The 23926-nt window shown below is 57.1% G+C and overlaps 1 protein-coding gene across 4 annotated transcripts; it reads left to right on the top strand.

Moving 5' to 3' along the window:
- The first annotated feature begins 54 nt into the window (after positions 1-54).
- SSC5D (scavenger receptor cysteine rich family member with 5 domains) lies at positions 55-23926 on the top strand. 4 transcript variants are annotated; one of them, XM_043598259.1, is made up of 14 exons: positions 55-971; positions 1517-1540; positions 1837-2145; positions 2332-2451; positions 2709-2822; positions 3179-3487; positions 5421-5738; positions 5977-6156; positions 9008-9325; positions 10733-11341; positions 11415-11729; positions 11852-12019; positions 19127-19273; positions 22116-23926. In XM_043598259.1, the coding sequence occupies exons 1-14, from the start codon at positions 947-949 to the stop codon at positions 23801-23803; spliced, it is 4644 nt and encodes a 1547-aa protein (XP_043454194.1). In that variant the 5' UTR covers positions 55-946; the 3' UTR covers positions 23804-23926. The 4 variants fall into 4 exon arrangements, with proteins under 4 accessions (XP_043454194.1, XP_043454193.1, XP_043454196.1 ...); XM_043598258.1 differs by having other exon boundaries at positions 1514-1540; XM_043598261.1 differs by lacking the exon at positions 11415-11729.

Genomic DNA, 23926 nt, shown 5'->3' with positions numbered 1-23926 from the left:
GCTTTTCCCTGAGTTGACATTAATTGTTGCTGGGGGTGCTGGACGGGGAGAAGGGGCGGCGATGAGCTCACGGCAGCCCCACTCCCTGCCAGCCTCTGACTCACGCTCCCCATTACCGAATTTTTTCCGCCTCACAGCTGCCTGGTGCAGAGAGAGTGGGGGGCGGGGGAGCAAGTGTGTGTGTGTGTGTGTGTGTGTGTGTGTGTGTGTGTGTGTGGTGGCCCCCTCCCTCAGCCAAGACTGGACCCCTAGTCCTTCGGCCCGCCCCCACCCCCAGCTCCCTGGAGTTCAACCACAGCTCACAGGGGATCAAAGAGTTTGCTTTGAACCCCATCAGGGGGGACAGACAGGGGTTTCTGTCTCCTTTTCCAATCAGGAAGTCCTTCCTGGTGTCTGGCTGCAAGCCTTCTTGCTGCTGAACCATGAGCCCCAGATGTACCGGGTCCCCAAGCCCAGCTGCTAGTTTGAATCCACGCCCAGTCCGCTCCCTCCTGGTCTCCCCGTGTTCCCTGCTGAACAAGAGAGGAGCAGATGGGTGGGTGCTGGTGCGTGCCCCCTCCCCCCCATCACGTCCCTTTCCTGAGCATCTCTAAGCACAGCGGGGCGCCTGGCCTGGAGTCTCTGGCTCCCAGTGGGAGTTTGCAGTAGGACACCCTCGCTCCCCGCCGCCGCCGCCACCCTCCTCCTCGCCAGGCCTCAGCTGCCGGCCAGCCCCCTCCCTCCCCCCACTCCTGTCCCCTGCTGCCGCTGCAGCCTCGGCAGGCAGCCTCTCTTCCTTCTGGCAAAGCGTCCAGCCCCTGCCTGCTCCTCCCCGGTCCAGGGCGCCTCTGGCAGGCGCTCCCCTCGCTCCCGCCCTCCCTCCTTCCCTCCCTCCGGTGGCCGCAGCCTCCTCCCCTCTCCGGCTTGCGTCCCCTTTCACCCCGTCCCTGCCTTGGAGTCTGCAAACATGAGGGTCTTGGCCTGCCTTATCGGTGAGTGACCCCTTCTCCTTGGGGACTCAGGGACCTCTGACCCCTGAGCTCATCCACTTGAACGACTCAGACTTCCGGGACCCTGTCTCTGGTGCTTGGGATAAGGGACATCTGGTCCTCCTTGCCTGATCCCCCGAGGGACCCAGCCTTCTGCACAGCCAGCCCTACCCTCTTAGGACCCCAGGGACCTACCCTCCTCCCCCACCGGCCCTGACCCTGGGGGGTGGGGGTCACCCACCATTTGACCTTAGCCAGGCCCCTGGGGGGAGCACAAAGCCTGGCTCCCAGCCCTGACCTGAGGCATGTGGGACCCCGCCTGTCTCAGGGACCTGAGTCTTGCCCAGCCCTCTACCCAGAGTCCTGCCTCACAGTAGTGGGGTTTTTGGTTCAGAGGTGTGCACATTCTGTGTGTGTGTGTGTGTGTGTGTGTGTGTGTGTGTGTGTGCACGTGCGTTGGGGTATTTAAGAGAGGGGTCTGCACTGGAGAAAGCACCCCTTCGGGCCTGCCCTCACTCTACCCTACCCCTCCACCCCCCTTCCAGCAGCTCTGATGGGGATCCAGGCTGTTGGTAAGTGGCCCTGAGCACGGCTGCCTGACCTTGCACAGTTGCAACCCACCCCTGCCCAGCCTCACCCTCCACTGCAAACCTGGCTGCCCTGCGTGGGCTCATGACCTCGGGCACTTCTTCCCCCCAGAACCACCGCTGACCAGCCTCCCACTTCCTGTGGGGGCCACTGTTCTCCTGGGAACCCAGGAGCTGGGCTGCCGGCCTCACACCACACCCTGCAGGACAGACAGCCCCCCACCCCGCCTTTCCTGGGCCCCGCCCCCCCAACTGTCACAGCCTTTCCTCTGTCCCCCCAGAGAGGCTGCGTCTGGCCGACGGCCCCCACGGCTGTGCCGGCCGCCTGGAGGTGTGGCACGGCGGGCGCTGGGGGACCGTGTGCGACGATGGCTGGGACCTGCGGGACGCCGCCGTGGCCTGCCGCGAGCTGGGCTGCGGGGGCGCACTGGCCGCCCCCGGAGGCGCCTTCTTTGGGGAGGGCGCGGGGCCCGTGTGGCTGAGCGAGCTGGCCTGCCGGGGCAGTGAGGGCCAGCTGGGGCTCTGCCCCCATCGCGGCTGGAAGGCCCACATTTGCTCCCATGAGGAGGACGCGGGCGTAGTCTGCGCAGGTGAGGGGCCCTTGATCCTCCTTCGGGGGCGCTCCCACAGACGCGACCCAGAAGTCCAGGCACCCCCAGCCCCAGACACCCCCTCCAGGACTCCCAGCTCACTGCCGCCTGTTCCCCCACCCGGGCCTGCCTGTCTGGGGCGAGGGTGGGGGGGCGCCCCGGCCACAGCTTCTGTGCTGTCCTCAGGTCAGCGTGTGGCCAACTCCAGGGACGGGGACGATCCACCTTCGATCCTGGAGGGGGACCCCTGGCCGGGGCTGTCTGGGGAGCTGAGCCCTGGCTCGGAGGAGCCTCCAGGGACACACGGTGAGCCCACCCTGGCCACGCTCTCTCCCTGCTTCCCACTGTGAGGGAGAGTGGTCTTCCACTAGCGCCCCCCAGGGGACAGATGGAGGCAGCGGCCGCGTCCCCCGCAGGGCCCCCGTCACAGCCCCCTGCACATCCTCCTGCACCTCCTGGGGCTGTCGGGCAGCGTGGCCTGGTCCCCCCCCCCCCCCCCCCCCCCCGCCCCGGGCGGGAAGGTGAGCGGCTCCCAGCTGAGGTCTCCCCGCTGTCTCTCCCAGCACCCCGCCCTGCCGGGACCCCACAGAACAGCTCCAGGAAGAAGGGTCCCCGGCCACCCAAGCAGGCCAAATCCACCAGGGCCCCTCAGCTGACGGCCGGAGCCCCCCGACACGGTAAGGCCCCTCCACACATCTGGACCAGCCCAGCAACCCCTGGGTGCCCTCCTCTTCACCTGTAACTGGCAGGCCCCCAGCGCCACTACGCCCCTCGGGATCCAGCGAGGCCCAGCACCCTGTCTTCCCCCGCCCCCCCCCCCGCCCACCTGATCAGGAGACCCAGGCACCCCACCCCGCTCAGATCCTGGCACCCCTCTTCACGGCCTGGCTGGCAGGTGCATCTCAGGCCACCGCCCCCTCTGGGCCTCGGTTGCCCCGGATGGAAAACCAGGGCTGTTTGAATCTGCTTTTCCCAAGCTGCCCCCCCCCCAACAAGACTCAGCACTCCCTCCTTCCCCGCCCCCCCCCCCCAGAGCGGCTGCGCCTTGTCTCGGGCCCCCACGGGTGCTCCGGTCGGCTGGAGGTGTGGCACGGCGGGCGCTGGGGGACCGTGTGCGATGACGGCTGGGACCTGCGGGACGCCGCCGTGGCCTGCCGCGAGCTGGGCTGCGGGGGCGCGCTGGCCGCCCCCGGAGGCGCCAGATTCGGCCCGGGCTCAGGGCCCGTGTGGATGGATGACGTGGGGTGTGGAGGCGGAGAGCAGGCTCTGCGGGACTGTCCCCGAAGCCCCTGGGGTCGGAGCAACTGTGACCACAGCGAGGATGCGGGGTTGGTCTGCACGGGTATGTCCCCCGCCTTCCGGACGCTTACCTGAAGCTGCTGCTTGCCCCCCCTCATCTGCCCCTACTCACAGGCTGCGGTGCCCGCACCTGCTTGATAGAGCTCTCCTCGACTCTCTCCTTCCCCCTGCCCCTTCCCTCCTCTCCCTCCTCCCTTCCTTCCCCCTCCCTCCTCCCTGCCCTCCCCTCCACCCTCCCTGCCCTGCCCTCCCTCCTTCCTTCCGTTCCCTCCCTCCTCCCTGTCCTCCCCTCGCTCCTCCCTGCCCTCCCCTCCCTCCTCCCTTCCTTCCCCTCCCCCTGCCCTCCCCCTCCCTCCTCCCTGCCCTCCCCCTCCTCCTCCCTGCCCTGCCCTCCCTCCTCCTTGCCCTTCCCCCCTCCTCCCTGCCCTTCACCCCTTCCTCCCTGCCCTTCACTCCTTCCTCCCTGCCCTTCACTCCTTCCTCCCTTCCTTCCCCTCCCTCCTCCCTTCCTTCCCCTCCCCCTGCCCTCCCCCTCCCTCCTCCCTTCCCTGCCCTCCCCTCCCTCCTCCCTGCCCTCCCCCTCCCTCCTCCCTTCCCTCCCCCTCCCTCCTCCCTTCCCTGCCCTCCCCTCCCTCCTCCCTGCCCTCCCCCTCCCTCCTCCCTTCCCTGCACTCCCTCCTCCCTGCCCTCCCCTCCCTCCTCCCTGCCCTCCCCCTCCCTCCTCCCTTCCCTTCCCTCCCCTCCCTGCCCTCCTCCTCCTACCTCTTCCTCACTCCCTCCCCTCTTCCCTCCTCCCCCTCCCTTTCCTCCCTCCTTCCCCTCTCTCTTCCCTCCTTCCCCTCCCTTCTCCCTCCTCCCCACTCTCTACCCTCCCCCTCCCTCCTTCCTCTCCTTCCTCCCCCTCTCCCTTCCCTCCCCTCCCTCCTCCCTCTCTCTCTTCCCTCCTACTCCTCTCCATTCCCTCCCCCTCCATGTCCCAGGGGGAGGGCAGGGAGGAGGGAGGGCAGGGAAAGGAGGAGGGAGACGGGGGGGGGGGAGGGTGGGGGGTGGGAAGGGAGGAGGGAGGGAGAGGGCAGGGAGGGGGAGGAAGGGAGATAAGTTAAGACTCCAGGGAGGGCTAAGTTGCTGGGGAGAAGTGAACCCCATGAGGCGCCTGGGGAAGCTTGGTGCCCCACCACACCTTTCATTCCTGGGGGGCCCCACAGGGGAGCCCCTCGTTTCCTAGGAGCAGATGCAAGTACAGGCGTGTCTGACCCCTCTGGTTGGTTCGTGTCTCTAGAACACTGACTGGGGGTGATTTGCCCCCCAGCCCGTCTCGGGGTGGGGTGGAAAGATGGAATCCATGCTCCCCAATGGACCCAGGCCTCACCCCAGAAAGACCTAACAGAAATGTACCCTGAAACCAGAAGAGGTTCCTATGTAGCAGGTGGTTCTCAGCGGTGGCTGGGGGGTGGTTTTCCCATCCCCCACTCCTCAGAGGACATTGGGCGAAGTCCAGCAGTCACTCTGTAGATGCTACTCTCATCTGGGGACTGGAGCCCCGGGAGGCCGCTGGACATCCTACAGTGGCAGGACGGCCCACGGCAAGGAATGACCTGTCCCCCGATGTCCTCGGTGCCGAGCTTGAGAAGCCCTGCTTTACAGGACTGAGGCAGGCGGCCGGGGAGCGGGGGGCCAGGCCAGGGCGGTGGATGGAGGGGATCAGGGCCAATGTCACCAGGGCCTGCCCCCGGGGAGGCAGGGGCACTGCGGGTAGGTCACAGCCGGACTCTTGGCGAGAGATTTCCCATCCTGGAGCCTTTTCCTCACCGGCAAACTGAAGTTGGAGTGCCTGCTGTGCAGCGTCACCGCGCCCCGGACAACGGATGGCTCGGCACCCGCCGCGTGTCTGTCCTGGTTTCCTGCACGTGGGGCTTACACCTGCTCACCCGTCACAGTGTCCCGTCTCTCTGTTCTCCCCGTCTCCCCACATCCAGGCCCAGCCCCCCGGCTGCGTCTGGCCGATGGCCCCCACGGCTGTGCCGGCCGCCTGGAGGTGTGGCACGGTGGGCGCTGGGGGACCGTGTGTGACGACGCCTGGGACCTGCGGGACGCCTCCGTGGCCTGCCGCGAGCTGGGCTGTGGCGGCGCGCTGGCCGCCCCCGGAGGCGCCTTCTTTGGGGAGGGGGCTGGCCCCATCCTCCTGGATGACCTTCGGTGTCGGGGTAACGAGACGGCCTTGCGATTGTGCCCAGCACGGCCCTGGGGCCAGCATGACTGTCACCACCGGGAGGACGCCGGGGCCGTGTGTGACGGTGAGGAGGACAGCAGGGACCGCCTGGCCGGGGGTATGGTAGAGCCACCAGTAGAAGTGCGGAAAGCTTGGGGGGGGGGGGCTCGCGTGGTCTCATAGCGAACACCCCACGGGCCCCTCTCTCCTTCCGTCCTGACTGCCGCCTCGCCCCATCTTGTCCCCATCCGTGCAACCTCGTCCTGCAATGGCGGTCCTGGGCTGGAGGGCGGCACGTGGTGATCACTGTCCCTCCGCCCCAGGGATGCCTCTTGGATATGTCCCTCCCACGGCCCCGGCGGCAGCGGACGGCAACCACTCTGCATCCCGCGACGTGGCGTCCGGGCCCCCTCCCCCCACGGCGAGCCAGGCCTCGCGGACCGCAGGCGCCTCCCCTCCGCCTGCCTCCCCCACTGCCCCGCGGGAGCCTGGACCCGAAGCCGGTGAGTCTGGAATGCTCCCCAAGGAAGCGGGGTCTTCCCTTCTGCCTCCTCCCCCTTGGTGCCCCCCACCCCCTCCGCACCCTTTCTCCCTGCTCAGAGACCCTCTCATCAGGGGTGGAGGAGAAAACAGAGCCCCACACCCAGAAGGGTCTCTGCTTGCTTGAATACTCTGCTGTCACCATCCTGAGTGTTTGGAGGTTGTCTCCTCACAAACGCTGAAGGGACCCGCTCAACGATAGTTGTCATTTTCATTTTTTAAAAATGTGTATTTATTTTGAGAGAGAGTGAGCATGAGCAGGGGAGAGGCAGAGAGAGAGTGAGAAAGAGAGCACAAGTGTCCCAAGCAGGCTCCCAGCTGTTGACGCAGAGGCTGATGCAGGGCTCGAACCCCCAAACCGTGGGATCGTGACCTGAGCTGAGAGTCGGAGGCTTAACTGACTGAGTCACCCAGGCGCCCCTCGTTTTGATTTTTTATTTTATTTTATTTTATTTTATTTTATTTTATTTTATTTTATTTAAAGGTTTATTTATTTTTGAGAGAGAGAGAGAGAGAGAGCATGAACGGGGGAGGGTCAGAGAGAGAGGGAGACACAGAATGTGAAACAGCCTCCAGGCTCTGAGCAGTCAGCACAGAGCCCGACGGGGGCTCGAACTCACGGACCGCAAGATCGTGACCTGAGCCGAAGTCGGACACCTAACCGACTGAGCCACCCAGGCGCCCCTCGGTTTGATTTTTTAAATGTTTACTTCTTTTGAGAGAGAAAGCTAGTGGGGGAGGGGCAGAGAGAGGAGAGAAAGAATCCCAAGCAGGCTCCAGGCTCCGAGCTGTCAGCACAGAGCCCCACGCAGGGCTCAATCCCACTAAGCATGAGATCACGGCCTGAGCCAAAATCAAGAGCCAGACACTTAACCAAATGAGCCACCCAGGTGCCCCAGTAGTTGTCATTTTTTAAACACTGGTGTTAGCAGTGTTTGGGGGCGGTGCAGCCAGCCGATCAAGACGGGACCGTCATTGGAAAGATAGTGGGTTTCTCTCCCACCCCCGGGCAGGGGTCACCCAGGGAAGCCCCAGGGGCGGTCAGCAGACAGAGGGAGCGAGGGGCAAAGGCCAGCAGGAGCCGTGACTGTGGTTTCTGTGGGAAGGATCGGGCAAGGCCAGGTGGGCAGGGTCAGGACCGGCTCGCTGGAATCACTTCAGGGAGCCGTGGGGCGGAGGGGCTGCCCCTGGTTGTGGGGCACCCGGCCCTGGGGGGCTGAGGGCAGGTGGCCGGTGGCCCAGAGCGTGAGAGCCGCGTGGAGGCGGGGGGTGGGGGGGGGGTGGGCCCCAGATGGGCTGGCCTGCACAGACAAGGCACGCTCCGGTGGCGTCTCTAGGAATCAGCCAACCCTCCGAGGGACAGTCTGTCCGGGTCAGCAAGGCCCGACGTCACAGCAGGAGAAATACAGAAAATAAGAAGGCAGGGTTGGTGCAGCTGTCTCCTCGAGGGTGGGAAAGGCCGCAGAGAGGGGAAAATTGGTTCTCCTACGGGACGCCTCTTTCCCCTTTTGCTGAATGACAACAACTACGAGCATTCACTCAGCACTCGCTGGCTTGTGTGTGCGAGGCTGTTCCAAGTACTCTACGTGTCTAGGCCAGGTGACGCTCCCAGCCACGCGGGCCCTGGGTGCTGTTTGGTCTCTGTGTCACTCATGAAACCCTGTGATTAAAAAAATATGGGAGGGGCGCCTGGGTGGCTCAGTCGGTTGAGCGTCCGACTTCGGCTCAGGTCATGATCTCGCCGTCGGTGAGTTCGAGCCCCACGTCGGGCTCTGTGCTGACAGCTCAGAGCCTGGAGCCTGTTTCAGATTCTGTGTCTCCTTCTCTCTGACCCTCCCCCGTTCATGCTCTGTCTCTCTCTGTCTCAAATAAACATTATAAAGATTAAAAAAAATATATGGGGAAGTCAGGACTCCAATGAAAGCAATTTGTTCCAGGGCCCATATTCTTTTTTTATTATGGTACAATATATACATAATATAAAATTGACCATTTCAGTCGCTGGTAAGTGTACAGTTCAGCGGCATCAAATACATTCGTAAGGTCGTACAGCCACCAGCATCCAGCTATAGAACCTTTTCGTCATCCAGACAGACGCCCCAACCCATTAAACACGGACTCCTTAGTCCCCCAGCCCCTGGCTTCTACTTTCTGTCTCTATGAATTGGACTCCTCTGGGGACCTCATAGTATTTGTGCGAATGCCCTCCAGCTTCATCCGTGTTGTGACACGTGTCTGAATTCCCTTCCTTTTAAAAAAGTTTTGTCTTATTTTATGTTTGAGAGAGAGAGCGCGCGAATGAGGGAGGGACAGAGAAACGGAGACAGAATCCGAAGCAGCCTCCAGGCTCGGAACTGTCAGCACAGAGCCTGACATGGGGCTCAACGAGCTCATGAGCAGTGAGATCATGACCTGAGCCGAAGTTGGAAGCTTAACCGACTGAGCCCCCCAGGTGCCCCCGAGTTCCCTTCCTTTTCAAGGTGGAATCATATTCCATTCTGTGTGTATACATACCTCATTTTGCTGTCCCTTCATCTAGTGACGGACGTTTGGGCTGTTTTCAAGAACAGTGCCGCTGTGAACGTTTGTGTGAATAGCCATTTTCCTTTATCTGGGGCATATCCTGGGGAGTGGGATAGTAATTCTATGTTTAACTTTTTGAGGAACCAAGACTGTGCCCGACCCCATCCCTGTGCCTAAGGCGGACGGTGGCACAGCGGAAGACTAATATGAGGCTGGATGGAAGGCAGGTGGAGGGACAGAGAGAGATGGACGGCTTCCTGACTCCCATCCTTTGGGTCTCTTGCATCCTAGGCTCCCCCCAACTGCGCCTGGTGGCAGGGCCCAGCAGGTGTTCGGGCCGGCTGGAGGTGTGGCACGCAGGGCGCTGGGGGACGGTGTGTGACGACAGCTGGGACCTACGGGACGCTGCGGTGGTCTGCCGCGAGCTGGGCTGTGGCGGAGCTCGGCAGCCGGACCCTGCCGCTGGCCGCTTTGGCTGGGGGGCCGGCCCCATCTGGCTGGACGACGTGGGGTGCTTGGGGACCGAGGCTTCGCTCTCTGACTGCCCCGCTGCGCCCTGGGGGAAACACAACTGTGCTCACAATGAAGATGTTGGAGTCACCTGCACTGGTAAGGAGGCCCTAGCCACCCACTAGTTCCTGGAGGGCTTCCCGGAGGAGGGAATGGGAACTACCATCTGCACTAGCATCTACTGAATGCCCGTCTCCTAAGCCCGGGCCCTGGGCTGGGTGTTTTCACACATGTGACCTCACAATAGGTCCAAGTTAGTGGATGCTATGCTTGATTTACACGATGAGGCTGAGGCACAGAGAGGTTAAGTAACTTGCACAAGGTCACACGGCAACGAAGTGGCAGAGTTGGGATTCTTTCTCCTCCTCCCATTCCCAAAAACGCTCCCCAAGATGAAAGGAAGTGAAGACAGGGCCACTGGGAGATGCACAGAAGCCAGAGTGAGGGCCAGCTGCAGTAAAATCAGGCTTCGTGTTCGCCGTTCGCTTCCAACATTTATCGAGTGCCAGGCACTGAGCCAGGTGCTGGGGCCTCCGGATGCAAAGAACACAGTCCCGGCCTTTGGGAAGCTCGCAGCTCACTGACGCAAAGATGTACCAACAGATCACTGCAAACCTGTGTGACATGTTACCATTTGGGAGGTCCCCAAGACCAACCTCAGGTTCCATAATTTCCTAGAAGGACTCACAAAAGTCAGAAAAGCTGTCTTAAAAGCCAGCCGAGGGAGGCAGCACAGGGGGCAGGTTCAGGAGAGACCTTCATGGAGCTTCCAGCCACCCTCTCCCAGGGGAGTCATGCGACATGTGACAGCACATATGGAGTACTGCCGGGCAGGGACGCTCCCCAGACTCGGTGCGCAGGGTTTGTATAGGAGCTCGGTTACAAGCTGTGCCTGCCCACCTATCACCTGTCCACGGCACAACGTGGGTACCGATTCTCTGGTCGCCCCAGGAGCCGGGGGGCAAAGGGCCCAACCTTCCTCTGGGCACAGTGAACATCTTCCTGCACACAGTGCTAATCCGAGAGATGAGAGAACAGTGGCAGTCGTAGCGATGGAGCCCCTGCACCTACGCCCTTTCCCTCTCCTCTGGAGGCCGTGGGAGCCACGGCAGGGTTTTCAGCTGGGGAGTGAAAACCAGATCTGGTTCCACCCTGGTGACTGGTGAGAGGTGGACAGTGAGAAGTCACAGGAAGTGAGGCCATGCGTGGCCAGAGAGAGGAGGACGACAGGTTGGATGTGAGAAGGGCACAGAGGGCCAGTCACATCACTGTACGAGACAAGGAGGCAGGGGGTGGGGTCAGATTTGGCTGGCCACAGTATCCCCAGGGTCTGGCACAGTGCCTGGATCGCAGAAGATGCTCAACAAATGTTTGTCACGTGAATGAGTGAATGAATAATGAAGGGATTAATGGGAACTTGGTGATTGCAGAGAGGGGAGGTGTAGACAGATAATCTTGTCATTATGGTGTCCGCCATCTTCCCTGTCCTCTCCTCGCACCTTCCAGAGACCCCTGGCCTGGACTCTATCTCAGACCCCTTCAGTTGGAGCTGGATCCCTGGCCTGGGTAGAGATCCGGACGCTTGGCTCCCCGGGGAGCTGGCCACCAAGCCCTCTGCGAGGCTGACCCCCAGCGTTCCTGAGAAAACCACCACCAAGGCCCCAGGGAAAATGCCCAAGAGTACTAAGAAGTGGGTGACCAAAAATGCAAAGCGACCGACCACTCAGCCCCCCGTGATGCCAACCACTAAACATTCCAGGGTCCTGGGCACCCAGAGGCCCCTTGAACTGACCTCACGGACCACCACAACCCTGACCACTGAGGCCTCCCACAGACCAGTTTCAGAGTCTACTGCAAAGCTGACCACTGGGGCCCCCCATGGGATGACCTCACATACCACTGCAACACGGACTCCCCGGGCCCCCCGAGAACGGACCTCTAAGGCCGTGGCAACGTCAACCACTCAAGGCCCCCGAGAGGTGACCTCTGAGGCCACCGCAACGCGAATCCCTCTGACCCCCAAGGAGTCATCAGCTGAGATCCCAGCACAGGGTTCTCCAGAGTCACCCAGAGACCCAGCCCCCTCCCCCACTGGGAGCACCACTCGGGGATCAGGTGAGTGGAGGGAACACAAGAGGTGAGGCTGGCCCCTCTTGACCCCTCCTGACTTGGGGCCTTCTACCGGCAGGCCCGTTCCGCGTGCGTCTGGCTGATGGGCCCAACCGGTGTGCTGGCCGGCTGGAAGTGTGGCATGCTGGGCGCTGGGGGACAGTGTGCGATGACAGCTGGGACCTGCGGGACAGTACCGTGGCCTGCTGGGAGCTGGGCTGTGGAAGGGTCCGGGCCCGAGTGGGCAAAACCCACTACGGCCCCGGGACGGGCCCCATCTGGCTGGATGACGTGGGCTGCAAGGGAATCGAGGCCTCGCTGAGTGACTGCCCTGCTGGGGCATGGGGCCAGCACAACTGTGACCACGAGGAAGACGTGGGGCTCACCTGCACTGGTACTGGGGATGGGGTGGGGGACCCAGAGTCACTGCAGGAGATTCTGGAAGGGTAGTTTGGAGCTGCAGCAAGGACCTTGGAGACAGGGCAGGGCTCAATCCATGCCCCACTTTCTCCCAAGGCTACGCCGATGAGGATGATTATCCCCCCTGGACCTGGGATCCCACCTCGGGAGAGGACCTGGCCAAGGGGACCACCGCTGCAGGGGTGCCTGGACACATGCTCTCCTGGGGCACCACCAAAAGCCCAGGGGGACCCTCCCCAGCAACAAGGCGTCTTCCACACACAGGTGAGGGGCACGGCCAGGGTGCGGAGGGGGCCATCATCGACCTGTGCGCGCCTCCCCAGGCAAGTTTTCCGTGGCCCTAGGGCCCCTAAAACGTCCCCTCTGGAACTCTTCGTGGAGAGGCTTGAAGAGGAGACCCCCCCCCCCACCCCATTCCCACCCCAGGCACCGTGTGTCTCCGAGAATCAGACCAGACTTCGCAGGGTCTGAGCCCACGGTCCTCCCGCAAACCAGCCAACCAGCAGTGACACCTGAGCCTGGGCCCTTCTACCCCGACAGCCCCAGCTGGCCCAGGTCACCGCGTTGTCATCTCCCCAGCACCCTCCACTTGGTCCTCCCCTCATGCTCTGGTCTGGGTCAGGGAGTGGTTCAGTGGCGGGGTGAGGAGCCCCGAATGGAGGGTTCCCCTCCCTTTGGCCAGTGGGGCGGTCTTCAGCCCCACAGCTCGGCCCGCGGCCCCTCTCACTGCAGCAGCAACTGTCCTTTCCACCTCTGTGGCCACACCTGGGGGCGTGGGCCTCAGCCCGGCTCTCTCCGGCTTCACAGCGCCTCCCTCCCGGGCCAGCGCCCTCGCGCTTGCGTGTACGTGCGTGCGCGTGCTTTCGTGGGCGTCTGCGCGGCCCACGTCCCTGCGCGTGCGCGTACGTGTGGGCGCGTGCACTCGTGAGCGTTGGCGCGGCCCACGTCCCTGCGCGTAGCGTGCCGTCGCGGGTTTCTCTGTGGCCCGCGTCCCTGTGGGTGAGTGCGCTCCCAGGCATCTCTGTGGCCCGCCCCCGCGTGCGTGTTGGTGCTCTCGCGAGTTTCTCCTCGGCCCGCGTGCGTGCGCGTGCACGCGCCCCTCCATCCTCTCGGCCCTCCCCGCTCTCCCATCCCCGCCGCCCCTCCGTCTCCGCGTGTCCGCCTCCTGCTCCCCGTGGCTCTCGCGTGCTCGCATCCAGTGCGCGTTCCCAGCCTTCCTGTTTTCCACACTCTACGCCTCCGCCTCCTCTTCGGGTTCCGCTGTTTCTCAGGCCGGGTCACTACTTTCCCCATCTGACCCCCCCCCCCCCCGCGCTCCCTGTCACCCTCGTGCTCCTTGCCTCGCACGGTGGCTTCTTCGCCTTCTCCTCACGGCTGTCTCCTCCTGCCCCAGCCCCACCTTTGCCGCCCAGTCCAGCCTGCCGCACCCGCTGCGCCTCGGGCTGCTCTCGCCCTCTGCTTCTCCGTGTGCCCTCCCATGTCCTGAAGGCCCCACTTCTGCCTGTCCCCCCGCGCTCCTCTGCCCCTCTTCTGCGAGACTCGTCCCCTCAGGACCGCCCCTCCCCTCGCCCCCTTTCCCGCCTTTTTGTGGCGCGCAGCACGCACGCGCACTCCGCGGCCCTTGGCGAGAGAGCCCGGCTCCGGCGGGCTCACGCCGTGTGACGTCACAGGCGCTCTGCGCCTCCTGATTGGCCGGCCAGCCCCCGCCCGCGGTAATAAAAGCCGGGTGAGGCGCGTCGGGGGCTTCTAGAGCGGTCGCCTGTCTGCGAGGCGGGGCTTCTGGTGCGAGCGAGCGAGAGAGGGAGGGGAGGAGCAGGCCGAGGGGCCGCCGCGCTGTAGGGTGGGGGACCCGAGTTGTGAGCCAGGGCCCGTCCAGCCCAGTTTTAGAGGTGCTGCACCTCGGTGCATTGCGGCCAGGGTTCTAGAGCTCTTGTTCTCTGCAACCCGGAGCGGGATCCCTGCCTGTCCCGTGGCGCCCCCTCGCGGTGGAGACGGTCACACGCTGGGCGGGGAGTCCCTTCCCTCGGAGGGGGTGGGGTGCGGGGTGAGAAGGCATTGCTTGAGCACCGGTAAGTGCGAACTGTGCAGGGGGAGGCTCGGGGTAGTCACGTGTACCGTCTTCACAGTGAGGGCACCTGGGGAGTGGGAGCAAGCATAGACGGGGATTCCTGTCCTCACTGCAAGGTGACCTCGAAGTGACCTCCGGTCGCAAACCAACGAGCAAAATGATTTTGAAATAGTTTAAAACCACAGAACGTTGGTTGTTAGATTTATTTACCGTAAATGGACAATCCCGGGGAAGGAGTCGTTCTTTCTAGCAGAGCAATCGGGAAAAGCCTCACAGAGGAAGTGGTATTATCCCCAGCAGCAGACACCAGGAGGAAAGGATTTCTCAGAGGAGCAAAAAAGCTGACGTTGAGAAAATTGCACTGCCAGTCTGGGCCATTGTCATCTCCACTGGACTTTTAGTTCTGTCGTGTGTTTAACTGTCCGTTTGTATTGCTACCCTGACACAGAACCACACATTTAGTGGCTTAAAACAACACAAACTTATTTTGCAGTTCTGTAGGTCAGAAGTTCAACAGGGGTCTCCTAGGGCCTAAAACCGAGGTGTCCGCAGGGATGTGTTCCTTCCGGAGGCTCTAGGGAGAATCCATTGCTGTACCTTTTCCAGCCTCTAGAGGCGCCCACATTCCTTGGCTCTCGGCCCCTTCTTCCATCTTCAGAGCCAGCAATGTTGCATCTCTCCGAACTGCTTTCACATCTTTTTCTGTCCTGATTTTAAGGAGTTGTCCCAATTGGATTGGGTCTCCTTGGACTGACGCAGGACAATGTCTTCATCTCAAGGTCTGGACCTTTAATCACATTCTGCAGTATCCCTTTTGCCACATTAGGTAACATATTCACAGGTTCTGGGGATTAGGGCATGGACATCTCTGGGGGAGCGTTATTCTATCTACCACAGAATCTGTGTTGTAGAGACTCAGGAACTTAAATGTTTGTCGAATGATTGGTTGAATGAATGAATGAGAAACCACAGTGTGAGTCTGGAGACGGCATACAGCCGAAGCTAGACAAAGTCTAGCTGAAGCTCACAAAGCTTGGATTTTCACTTCCTAGTTCACTGACGTAACATTTCTTGAGGCTTCTCAGAATTTGGAGACACGGACATTAACTTTCTGTTAAATGCCCACTGTGTGTCAGGCACGAATATTAACCCCTGGGAACGTAGCAGTGATGAGCAAGGGAAAGGGAGGCTGAGATTTACAATTTAGAGTAGGATGGGCAAGATATTCCTTACTGAGAAAGTGCCCTGTAAGTGATGACCTTAAGAGAAGGGCAAGGACATCAGCATGGCTGGAGCAGAGTGCGCCGGGCAGGGGGAGAGTGATAGGAGAGGAGGCTAGAATTTGAGTTTTGTTCTGCACGCAGTGGTGGAGAATTTTAAGTTTGGAAGGACGTGATCACATGTGTATTTTCTTTTTTTTTTTTTAATTTTTTTTCAACATTTATTTATTTTTGGGACAGAGAGAGACAGAGCATGAACGGGGGAGGGGCAGAGAGAGAGGGAGACACAGAATCGGAAACAGGCTCCAGGCTCTGAGCCATCAGCCCAGAGCCTGACGCGGGGCTCGAACTCACGGACCGCGAGATCGTGACCTGGCTGAAGTCGGACGCTTAACCGACTGCGCCACCCAGGCGCCCCCACAGGTGTATTTTCAAAGCAGTCACTGAGGATGCCAGATGAGAAATGGATGGAGAAGCTAGAGTGCATGGCGGGAGACCCGGAGGTCTATGGGGAGGTGACAGTGGTCTTGACTGGGGTGGTGGTGGAGACCGAGGGAGAAGTGGATGTATGTAAGCTGTATTGTGGGAGTTTTGAGCTGAGGTATTTGAGTGATGGGTCAGATAGGGTGTGAGAAGAGGAAGGTAGGGGGTGGGAACCCACCTTCCACTGGATCTGGGGACACTGCGGGTGGATGCAGAGGACCACAGTGGGAATATAGATCCATTGGGGATGCATTGGACACACTCAAGTGGACACATTAGATACGCAATTTTGGAGCTCTGAGGTGTGCCTGGGCTGAAGCTATAAGTCGACAGATGGAATTTGAAGCTGTGGGGATGGATGAGGCTATGCAGACGGACAGCTGTGCCTAGCGGACCTCCCACACCCAGCTCGGAAGGTGGGATGACTCATGGATTTGGGCTGTTGCCGTATGTTATGGCTGCATGAGGCCGTGCAGAGGGGAGAGGACCCAAGATCGAATGCAGGATTAAATGTAGAGGTTGGATGATAATAAAAACAGTAATAGCTAATATTCATCAAATGCTCTCCATGTGCCAGGCACCATCTACATGTGTCACATGGTTTAATTCACTTCCTCCCCACGGAACCTTATGAGAGGAGCGCTATCCTTAACACCGTTTTACAGATAAGGAAACTGAGGTGCAGAGAGGCCAGTACAGCAAAGGGCAGAGCTTGGCTTCATACTCCATCATTTACACTCTTAGCCACTCTAGCCACAGAGACAGGGAAGGAGCATATGACAGAGTTAGCTCCGAAGAACCCAGGAAGCATAAAGCAAGGCATGACTTCATTGAGGGGGAAAAGGGAGGGGGCTTTGAATAAAATCCTAAAGGTTGAATAAAAGCTCACCAGGGAAGGAGTGAAGACTCGGGAAATTTGCACCCCGAGGGAAAGAGGTCTCCATTTAGGACCAGGTAGACCTGTGTGGGTCTGAAACCTAATACTGCGCCTTAGCTGTGTGACTTTGGGAAAGCCCCTTGCCCTCTCCGGGCTTCAGTTTGGTCATCTGTAGTGAGGCAGCAGCTTCTCCACCCACCCTCTCCCCATGAGATTGCCAAAAATTAATATGTCTGACAGCACCAAGGACGTGGGATAAAGGTGGGCATGAGACTCTGTTCCTGGGTAGGAGAGCAGTTTGACACTAGGGAGATGCATTTGCCTTTCACACAGCAATTGTACAACTAGGTGTTGAGCTCTCACTCATGAGCCCAGGGACACAGTTATAAATTCACTACAGTTGTATTTGTAACCACAGAACATTGGCCACAGCCTAGCCCTCTGTGAACAGGGGCGTCGATGAACCAACAGATGTGTATTTCTACAATAGAACATTATCCAAAGGTTAAAAAGAAGGAACCAGAGATATATGGATTCAATTCCAAGAATAAGCTTATCACATGCCATTCAGTAGATGCCACCACGGTACCCACTTTACAGGTGAGGAAATTGAGTCGTGGAGAAATTGGTGGCTTGTTCACCCAGCTAGGAAGGGACACGTCTGAGAAGTAGCTTCCCAAGGACATGTACGGGATATACGTGGGTGTGCATGGTCTTAAACTAATCGTAGGAAGTGTGGAGAAACAATATGGCGTCAGGGAGTACTTCCTCTGTAGCCAAGCTGGAAAGACATGTTTGGCAATGATAAGCTGGACTTTGAGCAGCGGCTCCCCCTGATGCAGGGAAGGAATGTGGTTGGGTCTCATGAGGGCTATAACTCTGCCATGCTGCTTCTTCAATTAAAAATGCATATATTTCAATGAAAAAAAAATCGATCACACACTAATGGATCATGAGCAGGTGGCCATATCTTAGAGCACATTTCAAGAACACAGAGACCCAATGCGTGTGCTTGCAGTTGGGGGACTGACACTTTAACAGGAAGAGAGCTTCCATTTGTGTTCTTAATGGAGCCCTCCTAAAACCCAGCATCCTGAGAAGAAATCTTCACAGCTAATGGGTTTTTTTTTTCCCTCTAAACTCTTTTTTCCATTTTTAATTTTTAAATTAATAGTGCTGCTAATGTTTTTTAAAATTCCTAATGAGTATGACCATCAGGTAGGATTTCATAGCTATCCTCTTAAGGTATTTATCAGGCATGGGGAAGGTATTTAATTAAGAACAGTTAACAGGGAGACATGACTATAGTATCTGCAATGCTGGGCATCGGGATGAAGACCCTTGTTCTGTTAGCATGGTATGTATTAGGTGACAAAGCCAGGAATTTCTGCACCTGGGACAGCTAGCCACAGAGCTCAAGGCGACCAGGACAAACATGTCCAGGGTGGCAGACACCATCCTTCTGAGCGCCTCAAGGTTTGGGGTCCAGTGTGAGCAGCAACGTGTGGAAGGTGCTGGAGAGGTGGGCAGGGACAGTTAACGAAGGGATATGAGGAACGTGGACTTTATGGTTGCACAGTTTGAAGACACTAAAACCCACTGAATTGTACAGTTTAAGGTATATGAATTATATCTCAACAAAGCTACTGTTAAAAGCTAGAAGACTTGGGGCGCCTGGGTGGCGCAGTCGGTTAAGCGTCCGACTTCAGCCAGGTCACGATCTCGCGGTCCGGGAGTTCGAGCCCCGCGTCGGGCTCTGGGCTGATGGATGGCTCAGAGCCTGGAGCCTGTTTCCGATTCTGTGTCTCCCTCTCTCTCTGCCCTTCCCCCGTTCATGCTCTGTCTCTCTCTGTCCCAAAAATAAATAAACGTTGAAAAAAAAAAAATTTTAAAAAAAAAGCTAGAAGACTTATTTCAATCTTTCTATTCTCCCTATATAAAATGGTATATTTTACATTTATAAAATGGCATATTTTTATATTACACAGCTGACCATTGAACAACATGGGGGTTAGGGGCACCGACTCCCACGCAGTTGAAAATCTCCATGTAACTTTTGACTCCCTTAAAACTTAACTACTAATAGCCTACTGTTGACTGGAAGCCTTACCAATAACATAAACAACACACATTTTGTATGTATGTATGTATGTATATAATATATATGTATGTATATATGTATTACACTGAATTTTTAGTAAGCTAGAGAAAAAAGTTACTAAAATCATAAGGAAGAGAAAATGCATTTACAGTACTGTACTGTGTTTATGGAAAAAATCCACGTATAAGTGGACCTACACATTTCAAACCCACAGTGTTCAAGGGTCAGCTGTATATTATACATTTCTATGTTATATAAAATTGTCATGTAGAGATTATGTAAGAGACCTAGGAAAAATATTATGGAAATATTCCTGGTAGTTCATTACTAAATATATTACAGGGTTTTTTCCCCCTGGGAAAAAAAATAAAGAATGAGGAAGAGCAGGGACTTCAGGAAAGCGAAGTAATAACTGTTCTTATTTTATAAGCTAGTTTAGTCCCAGTTTCTGTTATTGGTAGTTGAAAGCATCTCAGCTGAGTCACCAGGGTGGCTGTGGGGTCAGGGAGGAGATTGGGGTGGTGGTCCAGGTGACACAGGATGAGGCCTGAGTTGAATTCCGGGATGAACAGAGGGTCAAAATCGAGAGAAGTGAGACTCAGTTCTCCCTATATCTCTTAAGGTGACAAGGATGGTTATGAGTCTTTTCGGACATGGGATACACCTTCAGGAGGGGCTCTGCCCAAAGGGACACCCACCACTCTTACCACTGGCACCACCCGGGACCCAGACCATCCCTCTCCAGCTCCAAGGATCCGTGGAGACACAGGTGAGGCATGTAGCTGTGGCGAGGGACCAGGGTGTTTTTGTTGTGGGGCAGGGATGGACTGCACATTCCCCAGCGGTGACCCCACTCTTACCCCACAGACCCAACAGAAATACACCCTGAAACAAGGGGTTATTATCTACATCAGTGGTCCCAACTGGGGATGATTGGCAATATCAGAATATGTTTGGGATCGTCACAACTAAAAGAAGGGAGTCTACTAGAACCTAATGGGTAGAGGCCAGGGATGTTGTTACATATCCTACTCTGCACAGGACAGTCCCCCACAACAAAGGATCCCAGCTCCAAATGTCAACAGTGCCCGGATTTGAGAAACCCTAACCTATACTATGCAGTTCACTCTGACAAATCAGTAAGAAAATGACAGGAAACCCTCTAAGAAAATGGGTAAGAGTTATGAACAGATGATTCACAGAAGGGGAAGCCCAAATGGCCAACAAGTTTATGTAGAAATATTCACACTCAAAAGAAATCAGGAAATTCAAATTAAAATGATGACAAGCTTGGAAAAAAAATGGAAAGGTAGCTAATATCAAGTGTGGGTGAGGACGTAAGGAGACAGACATCCCCACTGGATACAGCGATTCGATAAAAACAATTCAGTGAAATTAGGGGCACCTGCCTGGCTCAGTCGGAAGAGCACACAACTCTTAATCTCAGGATCGTGGGTTCAGGCCCCACGTTGGGTGTAGAGATTACTTAAATACAGAAAACTTTAAAAAATTTTAGTGAAATTAAATATGATTGCACATTATGACCCAACAATCCTGCTCCTAGATATGTATTCCAGAGAAATTCTTAAATAGGCTTATAAGGGAAACATATATGAAGGTGTCCTTTGGAATGGTGTGGTATCAGGGAGTTGGAGGCAAGTTAAGTGTCTCACAGTGGGTAACGAGAAATGCAATGGGTGCACACAATGGATCCATGCAATAGCTAAAAGAATGACTAGCTGCACACACAGCAACACACACAGTTCATGGTAGGTACGAACAACATGATATGGAGGAAGGAAGTCAGAACCAGAGTGAGAGCTCCAGCAGAATGTGATTTACAAAAACTCAAAGCACAAACACAAAAATACGTGTACACTTAATGTATTAACATACGCACTTACATGGATTCTATATTGTGTGAGAACATACATATCTTTAAGGACCTATGTCAAATACCTTAAAGGAGGTAGCTATGGGAGAAAGTGAGAGGGATGGAGGTCGGGGAGGAAAAAGGAGAAAAAGGAAGAGGAGACCCTGCAGGACTGTTGGTGACAATGTACACAGGAGTATGATTAGCTTAGCTCTCTGCACCGTGGGTCTGAAAAATTAAAAATCAATACCACTCTAGATATCTGAACCCCTACAGTACCTAAGCAAGCTGAGATTCTTGAAATAGTAACTAAAACCAGCTAACATTTATAACAATATGCCGCATGTCAGGTATTATTATTCTAGCCCTCATAACATCTACATGAGCCCTATGATGTAGGTGTTAATGCCCATTTCACAGAAAACAGAAATTGAGGTACAGACATCAAGGCCTATGACAGTATTAATAGTCATGAGAGTGTCTATTACGTGCTAGGCATTGTGCTAAGTGCTCTGTATACACATGAGCTCCCTGAGTCCTCATGACAGCTCATCCACAAACCGAGATTCAGAACAGTTTTGTGACTTGTCCACAGTCACCTAGTTAGGAAGCGATGGAGCCGGGGTGTAAGCCCAGGCAGCCTGGCTGGAGGCCAAGCCCTTTACTTAACTGCTTCTCCAACGTTGTAAACACAAGGCAGGAACAAGATGCACCTAAAAAAATCCTACAGGAAAACTGGAATCCTCTAGCTCTGTGTCATTCAATATGGTAGCTACCAATACAGCTGGCTATTTTAAGTGTAAATGAATCAAAACCATTTTCTTGGGCAGACTAGCTACACTTCAAGTACTCAGTAGCCACGTGTTATCATTTCCATCACTGAGAAAGTGATGTTTAATGGTCTAAACTCTAAATGCAGAGGATCTTGCTTCGCATCTTTTCCCCGCAATTTGTGAACTGTATCCGTGCCACCTATGGCAGGTTACCTACCATTTAGGCCTGATTCCCTGCATCTGCAAAAAGGGATACAATCCGTTCTTACCTGGAAGCTAGGCCAGGAAAAGAGGGCGAGGCTTCTCACTCTACTCAGGCCCTAAATTTAAGGGGCTGCCCAAACACTCAGCAATCAAGGTAGATAATACCTTTATATTTTTAAAATAACAAATTAATGCAAAACATTCACAATGAGCTAAATATCAAAAATTTAACTAAAGGCAAAAATTTAACTGAGTCTCTTCTTTGGATCTTTTGCGATAATTTTACTTAAAACTGACATAAAAATCTTGATTACTGAGATTGCGCTTTGGAACCGCCCTGCATCCCCCCTCACACTTCTGCCCCTTCTGGCATTTCCCACATCCCTCCCCCAAATACCCCTGCGGCCCCTCCTGCATCCCCAGGTAAGCCTCCACATCCCCCACACTTTCGCATCTCCCTGCAAGCTTCCAGTCCTCCCACTGTCTTGCTGCCCCCCACATTTTCGCTGCCTCCTGCCTTCTGAGGTAGCCCTCTCCGTCGCGTCCCTCATGCGCAGTGGAGGACGCCAGGTGGCGCCTGGAGACATTGCAGGAGGTGGGGAGGTGGGGCGCTGGGGGTGGGTGAAGTCTGCCGGTGACCCAAGACGTCACGAGGCCTTGCGCCTTCTCATTGGTCAGCTCTTCCCTGGAGGGGCGTGGCGGGCCGCGGGAGTAGGTGGGGCGGACTGACCTCGGGCCATCAGTCTTTCCAACTCCTCCAGGTTCCGAGAGAAAACTGTGGCCCCAGCGTAGGCTGCTGCGCCCCACATCGTCCCGGACGGTGCCCCCTGCCCCTTCCCCAGATCCCTCCGCTTCGTCAGAGCCCCCGGGCTCACCGGTGACCTCCGTGACCTCCAACCCTGCGCCATGGTTCATTCCTGAGGCAGCTTCAACGCGGAAGGTGACCTCTGACCCTCCTGACACTTTGCCACCCAGCCCGGACCTGGCCTCCTGGACGAGCTCTGACCTCACCTTGACAACCCCTGGCCTCACTTTGTCTACCCCTGACGCCACTGTGATTGCAGCATCGCCGTCTGATCTCTCACCTACCCCACCACCCACCTTGCCCAAAGAGCTGACCTCTGACCCCTCTGCACCAGAGGTGGTGACCCACCTTTTTTCTACCTCAGAGTTGACTACAGAATCTGTCACAATCCCAAACTTGGACACAGCTCCATACCCCAACTCAGTTCCAGATCATTCCAGATCCCCAGACCCCTCCAAGAGCCCCTACCCCACTACCACCCCTCACTCTGCCTTGACCACTCACCCCTCTACTTCCACTACCTCTCAACCCACTACCACCTTTCCCCCAACTACAACACCTCAGTCCACCGCCACGCCTCACTCCACCACAACCCCTCACCCTACCACCACCCCTCAACCTGTTACACCCCCTCAACCGACCACACCCTCTCAACCCACCACACCCCCCCAACCCACCACACCCCTTTACCTTACCACAACCCCTCACCCCACCACAACCCCTCACCCCACCACAACCCTTCACCCTACCACAACCCCATACCCCACCACGACTCCTCAGTCCACCACACCCCCTCATTCTACCACTGCTCAACCCCCTACAACCCCCCACCCTATCACAACCAGTTACCCTGCCACGACCCCTGACTCCACCATGACCCCTCATTCTACCACCTCTACTCATCCCACCATGACTGCTGACCCTACCTCAACCCCTGTGGTTACTGTCAAATCCATTCTAACTTCCTTGGGAACAGAGTTCTCTCCCACTCCAGCGCCAGCAGTCAAGCCCAGCCTGCACCCCTGGTTGACCTCCATGGGAGTCGCTCATCTCTCTCAGATGTCCAGCCTAGCGCCTTTTCCAGCCTCAGAGTCCAGCCACCCCAGGTCTTCTCCAGGCCCAAGCATGGACACACTGTCCACTGAGGATTTCCAACCACCAAGAAGCCAGAGCCCCAAACCAACTCCACCACCCACCCAGACCCCACACTCAGACTCTGACCCCACAGGAACCTCTGACCTCCATCTGTCTTCCATGGTCCACCCCTTGGATCAACCTCCTCCTGACCATTTCACCCTAAGACCAACCCCTGGGCAGGACCCAGACCCCGTTGGCCCATGTGTGACTCCAGCACCACCTGTAAAGGTCATGGCCTGTGAGCCGCCTGCCCTGGTAGAGCTAGTGGCTGCTGTGAGGGATGTGAGTGGCCAGCTGCAGAGGCTGACCCAGGTCTTGAAGCAGGACCAGCAGCAGCGCCAAGCTCTGGAACTGGGGCTGACTCAGCTGGTGGAGGCCACCCGGGGTCTGGGGCAGCTGGGTGAGGTTGTAAAGAGACTGGCCGAGAGAGCCTGGCCCCCCAGCACACCTGCACCAACCACCACCACCCCAGAGGAGGAAGAAAGGCCTCTGAGGGGAGATGTGTGACCCTATATGGGATTTGAGGGGCTTAAAATGCTCCCAATCAAAAAATGAAAACCAAAGTATCTAATTAAAAACAAGATATCAATGACATTTGTGGGGACCTAGGGGAACCCCAGGGAGATGGAA

This window comes from Prionailurus bengalensis, chromosome E2, assembly GCF_016509475.1.
Source record: "Prionailurus bengalensis isolate Pbe53 chromosome E2, Fcat_Pben_1.1_paternal_pri, whole genome shotgun sequence".
NCBI lineage: Eukaryota > Metazoa > Chordata > Mammalia > Carnivora > Felidae > Prionailurus > Prionailurus bengalensis.
Note: the sequence above shows the minus strand (reverse complement) of the source record. Positions and strands in the feature narration are given on the sequence as shown.

What these genes read in the sequence shown, in the direction of transcription:
- SSC5D (XM_043598258.1), top strand. Translation starts at nt 947, where the DNA reads ATGAGGGTCTTGGCCTGCCTTATCG. An exon ending in CGCCGGGGCCGTGTGTGACG is followed by an intron (nt 5,739 to 5,976) that starts GTGAGGAGGACA and finishes CCTCCGCCCCAG; the next exon opens with GGATGCCTCTTGGATATGTC. An exon ending in GAGCACCACTCGGGGATCAG is followed by an intron (nt 11,342 to 11,414) that starts GTGAGTGGAGGG and finishes TTCTACCGGCAG; the next exon opens with GCCCGTTCCGCGTGCGTCTG.